General features: G+C 38.2%; 1 protein-coding gene and 1 pseudogene across 1 annotated transcript in view; both read left to right on the top strand.

Annotated features, from left to right (window-relative positions):
* Positions 1-5,849, top strand: part of GIN1 (gypsy retrotransposon integrase 1) — a 33,739-nt gene extending 27,890 nt beyond the window's left edge. The window contains exon 8 of the mRNA XM_068981183.1: positions 5,275-5,849. Within this exon, the coding sequence (XP_068837284.1) occupies positions 5,275-5,549 (275 nt within the window). The 3' untranslated portion in view covers positions 5,550-5,849. The remainder of the gene's footprint in view (positions 1-5,274) is intronic.
* Positions 5,850-13,484: 7,635 nt separating this feature from the next.
* Positions 13,485-14,323, top strand: LOC138086363 (large ribosomal subunit protein uL18 pseudogene; annotated as a pseudogene).
* The last annotated feature ends 2,628 nt before the right edge of the window (positions 14,324-16,951 follow it).

The following is a 16,951-nucleotide window of genomic DNA, read 5'->3' as shown; positions in this document are numbered from 1 at the left end:
GACTAATCCAGCTGAAGTCTGGTTCCTGTTTACTCTGATCTGTTTTTGTGTGTTTCTCTTATTTGTATAAATTCAAAACAAGTGTGATTTCTGTCATCTTTTCCTTTGATATCACATGTTTTCCTGAAAATCTTCACCTCAAAAGCTGATTTTAAAGTCTTTGAACTAAATTTAAAGTAAATATAATGCCTCTGAGTAGTCAGCCCATTGTTTTGACATAAACTTGAACATAGTGTAGCCAGAAGGACTATGAGTTTGTCTGCATTGTTGCTTTCACCAGCCTCGAGATGTCATAACTGCATTAAAGCTCACCAGCCAGAAGAGACATGCTTCTGTTGCCAACTTCTCATCCGTTCTCACCCAGAACATAACAGAGAGGGAGCACATTCAGTACTAGGTCGACAGTGTTTCTCATTGCCGTTTAAGCAGGCCTATGTGTCTGTCTGTCTAGTTCAGTTCCAGGCACCTTTTCAAGACTATTCCAACAAGAAATTTTATGTCATACCTTCGTGTCTGTTCGTAATCATAATGTTTTCCTTTGAGTGGAAAAATGTTATTGACTTCCCATTATTGTATGTGACATAGATTTTGAGTAATTCTGTTTTGATTGGGAATTATCGTGATCAGTATGTGTCTGCCTCCCCTAAAGGCCTTGGTCTGATTGCCCCTCACAGTTTGAGAAATGGTTTTTATTTTTTAATAAGTTTCCCATTGTTGCCATAACAATTTACCACAAATTTAGTGGCTGCAAACACTTACTGTCTCACAGTTCTATACTTAGAAATCCGGTGTAGATCCCAATGGGCTACAGTAAGGCATGGCAGGGCTGTGTTCCTTTCTGGAGGCTCAAGAGGGTATTTTGTGCATTTTCCACCTTCTGGAGGCTGCTCTCATCACTTGACTTGTGGTCCTCTTCCTGTCTTAAAAGCCAGCAGTGGGGTAGAGTTTGCCTCACGTTACATCACTCCAGCCTCCTATTCTTCCTTCATCTACTGCGTTTCAGGACACCTGTGCTTGGGCTCATCCTGATAATCCAAGATATCCTCTCTACTTTAAGGTTGATTGGTCAGTTGGTTAGCAACCTTAATTCCATCACTACCCTAATCCTTCTTTACCATGTTAGGTAACGTAATCACAAGATTCATGAATTAGTACATACCTACCATTAGGGGTCCACTATTCTGCCTAACAGGAGAAGGAAATGGCAACCCACTCCAGTATTCTCACCTAGAAAATCCCGTGGACAGAGGAGCCTGGTGGGCTGCTGTCAGTAGGATCACACAGAGTCGGACACGACTGAAGCGATTTAGCAGCAGCAGCAGCATTCTGCCTAACACAGTTATGGTCTGCACTCACAATAGAAAACAGAGCTTAGTCCCTATATTAAATAAAGCTTGACTTTATTGTTAATGCACAGTCATCTGTTGGTATCCACAGGGAATCAGTTCCAGGACCCCTGTGTATACCAAAATCCACGTGTGCCCAGGTGCCTTGTATGAAATGGCCCTGTTCTCCCCCACCTCCACATCCGTGGTGCAAACCCTGGGGTATGAATACCAACTGTGGTTCCTGCACAGCGCCTCCCTTTGACCTCTCAGTTATGTCATCTCAAAATAAGAATCATTCAGTTCTCTGTTAGTACTGGTTTATCTACTATAATAATTAGTATCAAACTACAGTTATTTATTTTATCATGAGAAAAGTACTAGTATGGCAACACATTGTCCTAGTTTTAGGCTATCAGACCATGTATAGGATTAGTCAAGACACTTCATTTCAGAATGAGAAAATTATTTGTCCTGAAACCTTATACTTTTTCTATTTGAAAAAATAAGTTAATCCAAATCACTGAGACTTTTTGAGGCCTTGGTTTTGGTTTTTATTTTTCTCCTTAGGGAAATGTTAATATTCTTATCTCACTTTGTTTTTTACTCTAAGACTAAATAAGGAAAAGTATGTCAAAACTGCTGATAACACCTTCCTGACATGTCTTGAAAATACCTCTCCTTCTGAGAAACTAAAGACTTACACAGTCAGTCTGGTCAAAACTGAAATAATGCTTTCATCAAGCATTTATATTAGTAACGAAATCAATAGAATGAGAAAATAAAAATTAAGTAAATTCTGTCATGTAATGTAACTGAGTAGACTAGTCCTTTAATATGGTTTTGTTTATCTCTCTTTATTTTGGGGGCTAAAACTTATCTTGTTCTTTACTTTTTCCGTAACTCAGGATTATTCTAGATTAGTACTGTCTAATAGATATATAATGAAAAAACTATGTAATATATAATTTAAAATTTTCTAGTAACCATGTTAAAAAAGTAGGTGAAAATAATTTTAGTTATATATTTTATAATAATCCAATATATCTAAAATAGTATTATTTCAGCATTCATGTAGGCCTCAAAAATCTCTTTCTGGTAGATCTTTGGTAATCTTTTTTGAAGTTAAAGAACATTTCTGTTGGCTGTACTAGGTTTAGAACAAAGCAGGATGGAAACATATTTGACCTTTCCAAATGAATGAGAATTGTTTTTTCTGTACAAAGGCAACTTGAAATCTCCAGAGTAGTTTTCCATTGCATATAGAGTAATTTTTGTAGACTTTGCTGAATATAATCCTGATTCGCTGCAGTTTTGTCTCACTAAGTTACTTTAAAGATTACTTAAGAAAGTGTGTGTATACATTCAGATATGTATATTGGTTACTTGCATATGGAAGCTCTTGTCTTTTACAAACAAGTGAGGTTGGTCAAGTCCTTTTGTTTCAAAGTCTGTGTAACTAGGAGGTGCTTACATTCAAGGTCTTTGAATGCATTTTCAGGAAATCAAAGTGATAACTTCTAAAAACTTTGTATCTATCCATAGTTTCCCTGTTGATACATGTTTACTGGACATATTTTTCTATAGTAGACCTGCTTTATCTGTATGGAAAAACATTTTGAGACAGAAAACTTCCTTCATCAACGATCTCTGCAAAGATCCAATTAGGAAATACTTAAAATGCTTATAGTAACTGCTCTCACTAATACATTGTGGCATTGTACCCTGAACCTATGAAATTCTCCATGACTTATTAGAAAAATTTTATCAGCAACATTTTTACCCTACCTAACCTTTCAAGTTCTTTTAAATGACTACCTAGCTTTCTCTGATATTAACAGACTAATAGCAAACTTTGATGTTGAACCTCTAGCAACACATTCTAAAGGTGTTTCAACTTCACTGATCGTGTTTTCCTCTTTCCTGCTACTATTGAGCATAGCACGTCTCATGGGTTGCATGATTTTTTTTTATCTTTCAGAATTGTTCTCTTGTTCAGCATTTCCTTGCCTACTAACATAGAAAATTATCACCTTCAATTATCCATACTTTTATTTCCATCATAACTATGTGTATCTTAACAGCATTTTCAATGTAATTACTGTTTTTGCGTTAATAAGAATTGGTGAGGTTAAACTTTGAAAACCTCTCAAAACTAAAATAACCAAGTACACTTTCCCTGACGAAGAAGTAAATGGGCAAAACTAAATGTCCATACAAGCCCAAGTCTACTTATGCCACTTATTAGGAAAAAACATAGCTTTGTTTGATCTTTTGATGTTTGTAAATTTAAAGTTCATAAATGTGTGACTTACAGGGTTGGAATAGATTCAATTAGCTTTTCACATATTCAGTTCACTTCAGTTCAGTCGCTTAGCTGTGTCCGACTCTTTGCGACGCCATGGACTGCAGCACGCCAGGCCTCCCTGCCCATTGCCAACTCCCAGAGTTTACTCAAACTCATGTCCATTGAGTCGGTGATGCCATCTAACCATCTCATCCTCTGTCATACCCTTCTCCTCTGCCTTCAGTCTTTCTCAGCATCAGGGTCTTTTCAAATGAGTCAGCTCTTCGCATGAGGTGGCCAAAGTATTGGAGTTTCAGCTTCAACATCAGTCCTTCCAACATTAGTATGAGGATAAGTATGGTGGAATCATGTTCTGGGATATATTAGCACATTTATCTGCTCTGAGAAACTTTCATTGATCTCTAGTCTAAATGAGCTATTAATGTTCCTTTTGCTCTTTCTTGAACTTCAAATTTGAGGGTTCTTTAAAATCTTCATTAAAATCTTTAAGAGATTCTGTTAATGTTTTGGGAGAAAATCCAGAAAGAGAAGACAGGGGTCCAGGAAGCTAATCAGTGGTAGTTCAGGTCCAGGAAGCTAATCAGTGGAATAGTTCCTTGTTGTAATGAATTAAAATACTATGTAGGGTGGAGTTCTTTTACCTACATTAACCTTTGTTTATAAAGATTCTGCTGCTTTGCCATCTGTTTAACCCTCATTTTAAACATTTTTTTTCCCTGATAGTGAAGATAAATTTGCTGAAAATAGAATAAAATATTGACAAGGAAAATTCCTTGTCGGTATTTTAGTATAGATTTAGCTACACCTTGAAAGTTCATGAGCACTTTAATATTGAATTAGACTTAAGTAAGCTAATTAACCTAATCAATGGTAGCCTGCCTACTTGCACATACCTCTTATATAAACCTGATTCTAGGAACTTTATCTTCATTGTAGTTTATCACTTCATAGTGTGAAAATTTGATGTTATTGTCCTAATATGAATTCCATAAAGATTAAAGAATTATCTAAAGTTGTAAATAAAAGGATTTAACCATTCCATTTATTAAAGTATCTTTCAGGACCCCATAAATGCATCCAGAAATGCTTTGAGATATATATTAAGGATATCATCAACATCAAAAATATAGTTTATAACTTTTGTTTTTAACCTATACTGTGATTCTCAGCCCTTTCCACCCCCTCACTTACACGTACCAAAGACAGATCAAGAGAATACTCTGTAATGGCCTATAGGGAAAAGAACCCAAAAAAGTTGGATATATGTGTATGTATATAACAGGTTCACTTTGCTGTACACCTGAAACTAACACAACATTGTAAGTCAATTCTACCACAATAAGTTTTTTTTTAACTTGTAAAAAAAAAATCCCTTTATATTATTCCTTTTTTTTTTTTTTTAAGTCTGGCTCTCTTAATTCCTTGATCTCTCCTGAATTCTGTATGTATGAACCGTCAAATTCATATATCATTTTATTCATTCTTCTACATGTACTTATTTAGGAGATATGAGAACCCATCAGAAATTAATCTTGATAGTTAATTTGTATTACTTGGGATTTTATTCCTTATTTTATATTATTTCGTTTTAAAGTGGTTTAATTATAGTTCTAAAAGGCAAACTTGTGTTCCTTCTTTCAGATAGCCTCCATCTCTTACACGGTTCAGTAGTGGCGGATCATGACTATGTTGGAATGCCCGAGCTTCCAGTTAGAGCATACCAAGCAAGTATTCTGGTGGAAGATGGGGCTGTTGGAGTAGTCGACAGTGAGTTACTGACGTCAAGCAAGGATCGTGAACTATTAGAATACAGAAATACCAAAATCTCTCCACTGATGGAAGATCCTAATGCTCTTGAAAAGCAGACTTTTAGTCTCTTGGACTCTTCAAACCAGGTCCTTGAGTACTTAACTTAGTAAACACAAAAATTCATTTACAGTGCTGTTTAGAGAATACATCACCTTGAATCTTATCTTTGCCATTCAAAAAGATTACATAGAAAAGTATCTTGACAAACTCTTAATGACTAAATCCTGAAGGTTTATTTTGTAATTATTTATCTGAAGTTGTTCTTCTTTTGTGTATATATGTGTATATATATATTTAGGCAAAGGAAGCATGTAATATATGGATATTATTTTTTCTTCTACAAACACAACAGGCAAAGCATGCTTACTTCTTAGGAAGTAAACTAAATTCCAACTCAAAACTGGTATTGTTACCATGTTTTCAGTTTCAATTTTTTTTTTAATATTCCCCCCTTTTAAAAACTGTTTGAACTACCTAGAACTGCATTAATAAATATTTATTGAATGTGTTAAATGAAACCTGTTCCTGTGTCGTTGAAACATCTAAAACTATTGTAGTTACTTAATGGGCTCCTACAGTGCATTGGTAAGTTCACCTTGTAGACAGGCTAAGGATTAGGATCTGAAACTATATATTGGATTGAAAACGTGTGCATTTCCATAGTATATATTAAAGTCAAAAGCATCCATGAATAAATTTTTTTCTGCAGTCTTGAAAAAGTAAACTATAAAATAACTGATATTAAAGATTTTAAACTATAATATCTATAATAGTTACAACTTTGCTCAACAAATATTTGTTATAAAGCACTTTGAAGAATGTTGTGGGATATATAAAAGCTATGTGTGTCTTGTCCCCAAAAGACTTACAGTCTGGTAAGGAATATAGGTCATACAAGCCACATACACAACAAATTGCCAACCTCTGCTGGATCATTGGAAAAGCAAGAGAGTTCGAGAGAAACATCTACTTATGTTTATTGACTACGCCAAAGCCTTTGACTGTGTGGATCACAACAAACTGTGGAAAATTCTGAAAGAGATGGGAATACCAGACCACCTGACCTGCTTCCTGAGAAATCTATATGCAGGTCAGGAAGCAATAGTTGGAACTGTACATGGATCAACAGACTGGTTCCAAATCGGGAAAGGAGTACGTCAAGGCTGTATATTGTGACCATACTTATTTAACTTACATGCAGAGTACATCATGAGAAACAATGGGCTGGATAAAGCACAAGCTGGAATCAAGATTGCTGGGAGAAATATCAATAACCTCAGATATGCAGATGACACCACCGTTATGGCAGAAAGTGAAGAAGAACTAAATAGCCTCTTGATGAAAGTGAAAGAGGAGAGTGAAAAAGTTGGCTTAAAACTCAACATTCAGAAAACTAAGATCGTAGCATCTCCATCACTTCGTGGCAAATAGATGGGGAAACAGTGGAAACAGTGTCAGACTTTATTTTTTTTGGCTCCAAAATCACTGCAGATGGTGACTGCAGCCATGAAATTAAAAGACGCTTACTCCTTGGAAGGAAAGTTATGACCAACCTAGATAGCATATTAAAAAGCAGAGACATTACTTTGCCAACAAAGGTCCATCTAGTCAAAGCTATGGTTTTTCCAGTAGTCATGTATGGATATGAGAGTTGGACTATAAAGAAACATGAGCACTAAAGAATGGATGCTTTTGAAGTGTGGTGTTGGAGAAGACTTGAGAGTCCCTTGGTCTGCAAGGAGATCCAATTAGTCCATCCTAAAGGAGATCAGTCCTGGGTGTTCATTGGAAGGACTGATGCTGAAGCTGAAACTCCCAATACTGTGGCCACCTGATGCAAAGAACTGACTCATTGGAAAAGATCTGATGCTGGGAAAGATTGAAGGTGGGAGGAGAAGGGGATGACAGAGGATAAGATGGTTGGATGGCATCACTGACTCAGTGGACATGAGTCTGAGTAAACTCCGGGAGTTGGTGATGGACAGGGAGGCCTGGCGTGCTGCAGTCCATGGGGTCACAAAGAGTCGGACATGACTGAGTGACTGAACTGAACTGAAAAGGAAAAATGATTAGAGGAAAGAAATCAAAGACTTCATCTTATATCACTGACCAGATAGATTCCACATAAAATTCCAGAAAGAAGCCTTAAGAAAACATAGTTGTCTCAGTGATTCCTGTCCTCCCATTAGCAGAACAAAGTTGACAGGGTCATACGGAACTCTGGTAAATGTAAGTGGTCAAGTTCCCTTTTCTCAACTCAAATGAAGTGAAATTCTTTTTCAATATCTGAGTAAGTTTTTTCCCACTGTAACAGGGTAATAATGAGTCATTTTAGAATTAGAGTTTCTAAACCTTTTTTTTCTTTTAGAATTCTGCCTCCCCTAAATACTTTCTCACACAGATCTTCATCCTATGTGCACTGATCATGTTGGGTTCCACTACACTCTGTCTACAAATCACCCCAAATTCTTAGTGGCTTAAAACAAGACTTCTTAGCCACCCTCTTGGTTCATTAAGGCTGCATTTTCATCCTCACTCCAAGATGCAGGCTGAAAGAAACTAACTTCTGGAATACCCCTGTCACCATGGCAAGGGGAGAGCGTGGTGAACTGAGCACCGGCTGTGAAAAGACTTGGATGTCCTTCTTACTTGCATCACGACAGTCAAACCTGGTCACGTGCTGCTAATGGGTACAGGTTTCTTTTTGTAGTGATAGCAGTGTTCTAAAGTTACTCGTGATGGATATGTAACTGAAAATACTAAGATCCATTGAGTTGTATACTTTAAAATGCTGAATTTTATGAGAGTTATATCTCAATAGAATTGTTGTGTAACAGTCTAAACAAAAGTTTAAAGAAGAAACCAAACCTAGCCACCTAGCCATGCCCAATACCGCCCTATTGTATGCCTTGAAAGGAGGAAAACTAGGGTATTGGTGGATTACTGCAATGACGGCCAAAACTCTTTTTTCCAGGTTTTATTAAAGGCCATTTATGCTGATGGTTACTTTATTTCCTGATAGTGAACATAAGCTGTTCAAATAAAAATGCTGATTTTATTACTGAAATCTCAGAATTTGAATGTAGATTCCAAATATAGATATTAAATAAATACACAGGAAATACCTACAAATTAGATAGATACATACACATAATCTTATCGTAATGTTTACAGGGCCCTGTCAAGAGAGAAAATAGATTCTTACATACCTTATGCCCAAATATTTAGAGGTGATAAATCAAGCTAATAAGCTATACCTCAGGCTTCCTCGAATTCTTGGACTCCTCCAGCCTGACACGAGTAAGCGGCAAAGCAGGGCTAGCTGGCCCCAGAGCAATCTTTGTCTCCCTCCATCCTCCCTGAAGAATGACTTTCCGCCCTCCCCTGCTGCGCCCCTCCTCCATCTGAGCCCCTGCAGATGCACCCTCGGACCGGCCCAAGCCTTTGCGGTGTGATCTCCGCCTCTGTCCACCCCCCAGGAGGGAGGCCTTCGAAGAGGTTCTCCAGGTGGGAAAGGGGCCCATCTCTGAGCCCTGAGAGCTCTCTCTATGTGGAGGGACACTGTCAAGGGGGACAGAGCACAGCCCTTAAGCCAAGAGCCCAGAGTGAGTCCCTCTTACCAGGATTTAACGGAGTTGTTCTGTAAGCAGAGAGGAAAATTTTGACCAAAAAAATAGCAATGTCTTCATGAGGCTTTGTATGCCACCTTGTGGTATTTTTTATGAACACTTAAAAACATAGCAGGAAATGCTGAGTATACTAAAGAAAATTTTTTGAATGAAAGTAATTTCTTCTCTTGAAACATTTTTAAATGTCATAATTAAAATTACTTATTTCATCATCTTTTAAAAAGGTAACTAAGGTTTACGAAATAAAACTTACTAGTTATGAGATTCATTCATACCCTCAAAAAAGATATGTATTATGTCCATGTGCTGTTCTGGCACTAAGGATATATCAGTGAGAAATCTCTCTGCCTTCCTACACCTTGAAGTCCAATAGGAGAGTGAAACAGTGACCTGTAGTTCTTAATGAATACATTTCTTTACTTATATCCAATCTTAAAATCTCAATGATAGCCTTTTGTGTAGACATCTTGTTTGGGACCCTTACATTAAGCCTCTTCCACTTACTTTTGACTGTGTATAAAGTTCTAATAATGTTTTATTCAGAGGTCTGGAAAGGACTGGGCCATTTCCAGCTGGAGTTTCTAATCATGATGATTAGTAATTAAACACCAAAATAAGCATTTAAGAAGCAAATTTTTTTTCAAACTTTTATTTTCCACAGATGAATTTGTGATTGAGAGGGTAATGCCAGCTTTGTGCAGTGTTACAATTAAAGTTAAACAAGCAAAGGTCAATTCAGTGCCATCAAATGAAAAAGTATCTAAATTGGTAGCTTGCCCAGAGTGTGAGGACTAGGTTGACGGATTCTCCTGCTTCCCCTAATCTCTCCCTGTCCTCCTCACCCAATTTCTCCCTCACCCCCCATTAACCCTACTTCCTTTGTGTACTCACGCAAAACTCATTAAGAAGGTACGGTGCGCTGGGTCCAGTGGACTTTGCTTATCTCACCATCTCGTTGTCCACACTTGGCAGGTCCTTGCCAAGAGCACATAGTGAGGAGAGCCATTTCCTTGGGCTGGCAGGTAGCTAGAGGAGATCAGATAGCCAATGACGCCTTCGCTCACTCCTTATCTCCACAGCCCAGTAGAGCTTCTGTTCTAATACGAGGTCCCAGGAAATGAAGATCAGAAGAGAAACTAAAGGGAACGGAGCCTGACTTCACTCCTTCCTGTGTATTATTTTGAAGTAGAAGTGAAGAGAAAAGTTCTCACTGGAATGGTCCTTGCAGTATGCTTTCCTCCTGCACTCTAACATGTAATCTACAGTCTCTGGGTTTCTGTGCTTTTCCTTTTTCCCTTTAGAATTCCATCCTTACATATATAAATATATGTATACACATACATATATATATATATACAATTCATTAAAAAATTATATGTGGTAAATAAACAGTGATGAAACCATCATAGTGGTGGTTTATGTGACTTAGTCATAGCTAGAAGCAAGTCAGCAGCAAATCCGCCTCAAGTTTGAGAACAGCACTTACAGTGAATCCTCACTGATCACTAACTATGTTAATAATCACCCATTTTACCTGAGGTAGTTAATACATTATTAGTTTAAAAGGTACTCACTTATTTTTATGTAATATTAAAAAAACATAAAATCTAGAATATATAAAAATTCATATAACTCAATACACAAAAAGAACCCAATTTAAAAATGGGCAAAAGGTTTGATTTACATTTTCTCAAAGAAAGTATGCAAATGAGATACCACATCACACTCATTAGAATGGCTGTGATAGTTTTTAAAAAGAAAAAGAAAATAACAAGTGTTGATGACACTGTAGAGAAATTGCAGCCCTTGTACATTACTGATAGGAATGTAAAAGTAGAAAATGGTTCAGCCACTATGGGAAACTGTTTCTCCTTCAGAAACCTGAACATAGACTTATCATATGACCCAGCAATCCCACTCCTAGGTATATACCCAAAGGAACTGAAAACGCCCTGGAACAGATAATTGTATGCCAACGTTTCTTGTAGTATTATCCAATAGTCAACAGGTAGAAACAATCCAAGTGTCCACTGACAGATGAATGAGTATAGAAAACGTGGTATATACATGCAAAAGAGTATTATTCAGCTATCAAAAGGAATGAAGTTCTGAATAATGCTACCACATGACTGACCCTTGAAGAAACTATCCTAAGTGAAATATGTCAAATATAAAAGGAGAAATACTGCATCAGTTCAGTTAAGTTTAATCTCTCAGTCGTGTCCAACTCTTTGTGACCCCATGAACCACAGCAGCCAGGCCACCCTGTCTATCACCAATTCCCGGAATCCACCCAAACCCATGTCCATCAATTCGGTGATGCCATCCAGCCATCTCATCCTCTGTCGTCCCTTTCTCCTCCTGCCCTCAATCTTTCCCAGCATCAGGGTCTTTTCAAATGAGTCAGCTCTTTGCATCAGGTGGCCAAAGTATTGGAGTTTCAGCCTCAGCATCAGTCCTTCCAATGAACACCCAGGACTGGTCTCCTTTAGGATGGACTGGTTGGATTTCCTTGCAATCCAAGGAACTCACAAGAGTCTTCTCCAGCACCACAGTTCAAAAGCATCAATTGTTCGGTGCTCACCTTCACAGTCCAACTCTCACATCCATACATGACCACTGGAAAAACCATAGCCTTGACTAGAAAGAACTTTGTTGGCAAAGTAATCTCTCTGCTTTTTAATATGCTATCTAGGTTGGTCATAACCTTCCTTCCAATGAGCAAGCATCTTTTAATTTCATGGCTGCAGTCACCATCTGCAGTGATTTTGGAGCCCACGAAAATAAAATCAGCCACTGTTTCCACTGTTACCCCATCTATTTGCCATGAAATGATGGGACCAGATGCCATGATCTTAGTTTTCTGAATGTTGAGCTTTAAGCCAACTTTTTCACTCTCCTCTTTCACTTTCATCAAGAGGCTCTTTAGTTCTTCTTTGCTTTCTGCCATAAGGGTGGTGTCATCTGCATATCTGAGGTTATTGATATTTCTCCCAGCAATCTTGATTCCAGCTTGTGCTTCCTCCAGCCCAGCGTTTCTCATGATGTACTCTGCATATAAGTTAAATAAGCAGGGTGACAATATACAGCCTTGATGTACTCCTTTTCCTATTTGGAACCAGTCTGTTGTTCCATGTCCAGTTCTAACTGTTGCTTCCTGACCTGCATACATGATTCCACCTATATGAAATATCCAAAACAGGCAAATCCATAGAGATAGAAAGTAGATTTAAGGGTTTACCAGGGCTTAGGGGAGAGGAAATGGGGAGTTAATGCTTCATGGCTACAAAGTTTCTGGTTGAAGTAACGAAGATGTTTTAGAAATAGTGGTGATGACTGCACCACAGAGAAGTGTCATCAATGTCACTGAACCGTAAATGGTGAAAATGGCAACTTTCATCTTATCTCAATTTTGCCACAATTTAGAAAGATTAATAATTAATATATAAAAAACTATTGACTTATTCACTTAGGTGAATTGTATGATATGTGAGTTGTATCTTAATAAAGTTGTTTTTAAAAGGTCATGGGATACAACTTAAATTGTGCTTAGATGAAAATTTATGACCTATATACTTACTTATAATTGATGCTTTTGAACTGTGATGTTGGAGAAGACTCTTGAGAGTCCCTTGGACTGCAAGGAGATCCAACCAGTCCATCCTAAAGGAGATCAGTCCTGAATATTCACTGGAAGGACTGATGCTGAAGCTGAAACTCCAATACTTTGGCCACCTGATGCGAAGAGCTGACTCATTTGAAAAGACCCTGACACTAGGAAAGATTGAGGGCAGGAGAAGGGGACAACAGAGGATGAGATGGTTGGATGGCATCACCGACTCAATGGACATGAGTTTGAGTAAACTCTGGGAGTTGGTGATGGACAGGGAAGCCTGGCGTGCTGTGGTTCATGGGGTCACAAAGAATCGGACATGACTGAGCAACTGAACCTAACTGACATACTTACTTACATTGGAGAAAATAAAGTTTACAAAGTAATGAGCTAAGCATCCAATTTAATGTGGTAGAAAAAGAATAAGTGACCAAGCCTAAGGAAAACAAGGCATGAATCATGAACATAATAGAAATTAATAAAATAGAAAATAAGTTTATAATGACAGGATGAACTAAACCGAAAGTTGCTTTTTTGAAGACACTAATAAATTGAGACAAATCTAGCAAGTTCTAATTTAAAAAATAAACAGAATTTATAAATACAAAATATTATAAAATGGTCAGAATGCCATATAATGCAGATATTTAAAAGACAAATGATATTATAACTTAATCCTGATAACTTCAAAATCTTTATAAAATTGATAAATTCTAGAAAAATTTAACGTGCAAATGTGGTTCAAGAAGAAATAAACCAGCTCTTTGGCAAGCCGTGAACCCCAGGCTCTGTTCCACAGCATGGGGTTTGTTGAAGTTGTCAAGAATAAAGGCTACTTCAAGAGATACCACTGAAATTTAGAGGAGAGCAAGAGGGCAAAACTGATGACTATACTCAGAAATGATTGGTAATTCACGATAAAAATAAGTACAACACACTCAAATACAGAATGACAGTTCATGTAACCAACCGAGGTATATTTGTCAGATTACTTACACCAGTCTAAAAGGAGATATACGCAGCTTATGCTCACGAACTCCCAAAATAAGGTGTGATGGTTGGCCTGACAAATAACCCTGCTGCATATTGTACTGGCCTGCAGGCTTCTTAGTAGGTTTGGTATCAGCAAGATTTATGAAGGCCAAGTCGAGGTGACTGTGGATGAGTACAGTGTAGGAAGCCCTGGTGGTCAGCCAGGTGCCTGCACCTGTTGTTTGGATGCAACACTTGCCAGGTCTACTACTGGAAATAAAGTTGGGGACCCTCAAGGGAGTTGTTGATGGAGGCTTGTCTATCCCTCACAGTATCACATGATTCTGTGGTTATGATTCAGGAAGCAAAGAACTCAGTTCTGAGGTTCACTGAAAGCTCACCATGGAGTAAAACATGGCAAATGACAGGCATAGCCTGGCTGAAGAAGATGAGGATGCTTGTAAGAAACAATTCTCTCAATATTGAATGGACTCTGTAACTCCAGACATGATGGGGGAGGTGTATAGGAACGCTCATGCTGCAATTAAGAGAATCCAGTGGATGAGAAGAAGCCTAAGAAAGAAGCTGAAAAGAAGTGGAACCACCCCAAAATGTCACTTGCCCAGAAGAAAGACTGGGTAGCTCAGAAGAAGGCAGGCTTCTTTAGAGCTCAGAAATAGGCTGCCAAGAGTTAATACATGAAACCAGTTTTCTATGAAGATTTTTCAGATAAAGACAATAATAAATATATTGACCAAGAAAATAATAAGCCACGTGATTTTACCAAACATTTATAACAAAATTTAAGGAATACATAATTTTAATCTTATGCAAATTATTTTATGGTATAGAAACAGAAGTACTGCTCCTTATATCTTTGGCAATGAGGATAGCATAATCTTAAAATCTGAAAAAGATGGGATGAGAAAGGAAAATAACAGGTCATTCTCTCATGAACATGAATACAAAGATGTAAAAATAAATTAGTAAACTGATTCCAGTGATCTATAAAAATACACGTTATGACCAAACTGAGTGGATTCCCAAAATGCAAGTTTGATTTAATTAACAGCTGCATTTCTAAGAGAGCTGGCCAAAAAAGAGTAGAAATACACCCTATGTTTTAACGGAGAAAATTTAAGAAACTTTTTAAAGATGAACAGAACCCACAATGAACGGTGGGACATCTGGTAACCAGAAATAGCCAGAAACCTCTAGGCCTGAGGGGGAAAGAGTGGAAGTGCCCAGTGAGAGATGAATTTATGGAAGAAAATTTAACCGTCAGTGGTGGTCATCATAGAGAAAGGCAACCTCATCATAGAGAAAGCCAGAACTGTACAAGTCAGAACTGCGACGATCACGGTTAGAACTGACCCTCGGAGAGGACCACCCTCCCATCTCATCTCGGGCTGCCGCTGCTGCTGCTGCTAAGTCGCTTCAGTCGTGTCCGACTCTGTGCCACCCCATAGACTGCAGCCCACCAGGCTCCTCCGCCCATGGGATTTTCCAGGCAAGAGGACTGGAGTGGGGTGCTGTTGCCTTCTCCCATCTCAGGCTAGTGCTTCTCATTTGTTGGTGCCCACCCCGCCCCCCCAAGAGAAGCCAGTGGCAGGGAGCTTGGGGTTGGGATGAAAGCAGTAAGGATCAGCCTCCTGGGAGAGCTGAAAGGGCAGAGAATTGATGCAGGTGAGCGATTTGAGAAGAATCAGCAAAACCACATAATCAGATGTTAAAAAAAAGAAAAAGGTCACTTAATCATCTAGTTAGGTGGCAAACATTTTCTGTAAAGGACTTAGCTAGATAGTAAATATTTTTCAGCTTTGCAGACTATACATTCTGTTGGAATCACAAAATTCTGCCATTGTAGTAGAAGCAGTCATATTACATACTGAACAAAAGGGTGTGTCTGTTTTCCAATAACATTTCATGTACCCCCTGCACCCTGCAAAAAATTTGCGGACTGAATTCAGCCTGTGGGTCAGAGTTTGTAGACACTTTATCTAGTAGATGCAGAGAAAGTATTTGCTCAATGTTAACAACCATGTGAAATAAAAAATTCTTGGCAAACTCAGAAGGGCATTCCCTTATCCTGATAAAGTATCAGTTCATCTCAGTCACTCAGTCATGTCTGACTCTTTGTGACCCTATGGACTGCAGCACGCCAGGCCTCTCTGTCCATCACCAACTCCCAGAATTCACTCAAACTCAAGTCCATTGAGTCAGTGATGCCATCCAACCATCTCATCCTCTGTCATTCCCCTTTTCCTCCTGACTTCAGTCTTTCCCAGCATCAGGGTCTTTTCAGATGAGTCAGTTGTTCACATCAGGTGGCCAAAGTATTGGAGGTTCAGCTTCAACATCAGTCCTTCCAATGAATAGTCAGGACTGATTTCCTTTAGGATTGACTGACTGAATCTCCTTGCTGTCCAAGAGACTCTCAAGAGTCTTCTCCAACACCACAGTTCAAAAGCATCAATTCTTTGGTGCTCAGCTTTCCTTATAGTCCAACTCTCACATCCATACGTGACCACTGGGAAAACCAAAGCTTTGACTAGATGGATCTTTGTTGAAATCTAGACACAGTCAATAAATTCATTAAAAGAGGTTCAACATTATTAATAGCCAGAAAAAAAAAAAGCAAAGTAGAACCATTATTTAAAACCTACAAGATCGGAAATAGTTTAAAATACTGACAAGGATGAGGACAGAGTACAATTAATACATTATTGATGAGTCTATAAATTGATCTAGCTATTTTGGATAAACAATTTAGTATTATATAGCAAAGCTGAAGATGCACAGGCCTATAATCCAGTAATTTTGCACCAGGAGCTGCGTTGGAAGAGGAATATTTGCAATAGCAAAACACTGGAAACAACATAAGTATCTAGCAACACAATGAGTAAGTGGATTGTGCCGTACTCATACAATGAAATACTTCATAGCAGTGAAAAAGAACAAATTACAGGCTAACATAAAAAAGCATGGAGGAAGTCAGGAGCACAACACGGGGCAGAAAAATCAATGTGAAAAAGAAAGAGAGACATGGGTAAAGTTTTGAAGAAAGTGAGAAAGGGAGGCGATGCCTCCGGGCTGTGGGTGAGCATTCCAGAGGAGAAGAGCCAGCGAGTGCAAAGATGCTGAGCTGTTTGTGTTTGGGATAGTTTGTGTTTTGAGGGATAGTAAGGGGATAAGTTCTGAGTAAGGATGCTCAGAACAGAGTAAGAGGAAGTATAATAAGAGGTCAGAGAGGCAAAGGGGTAAAATAAATTGTTTCATGATTTGTAGGTCACTG

Source organism: Capricornis sumatraensis, chromosome 9 (genome assembly GCF_032405125.1).
Source record: "Capricornis sumatraensis isolate serow.1 chromosome 9, serow.2, whole genome shotgun sequence".
Classification (NCBI taxonomy): Eukaryota; Metazoa; Chordata; class Mammalia; order Artiodactyla; family Bovidae; genus Capricornis; species Capricornis sumatraensis.
This window is presented reverse-complemented; position numbering and strand designations above follow the sequence as displayed.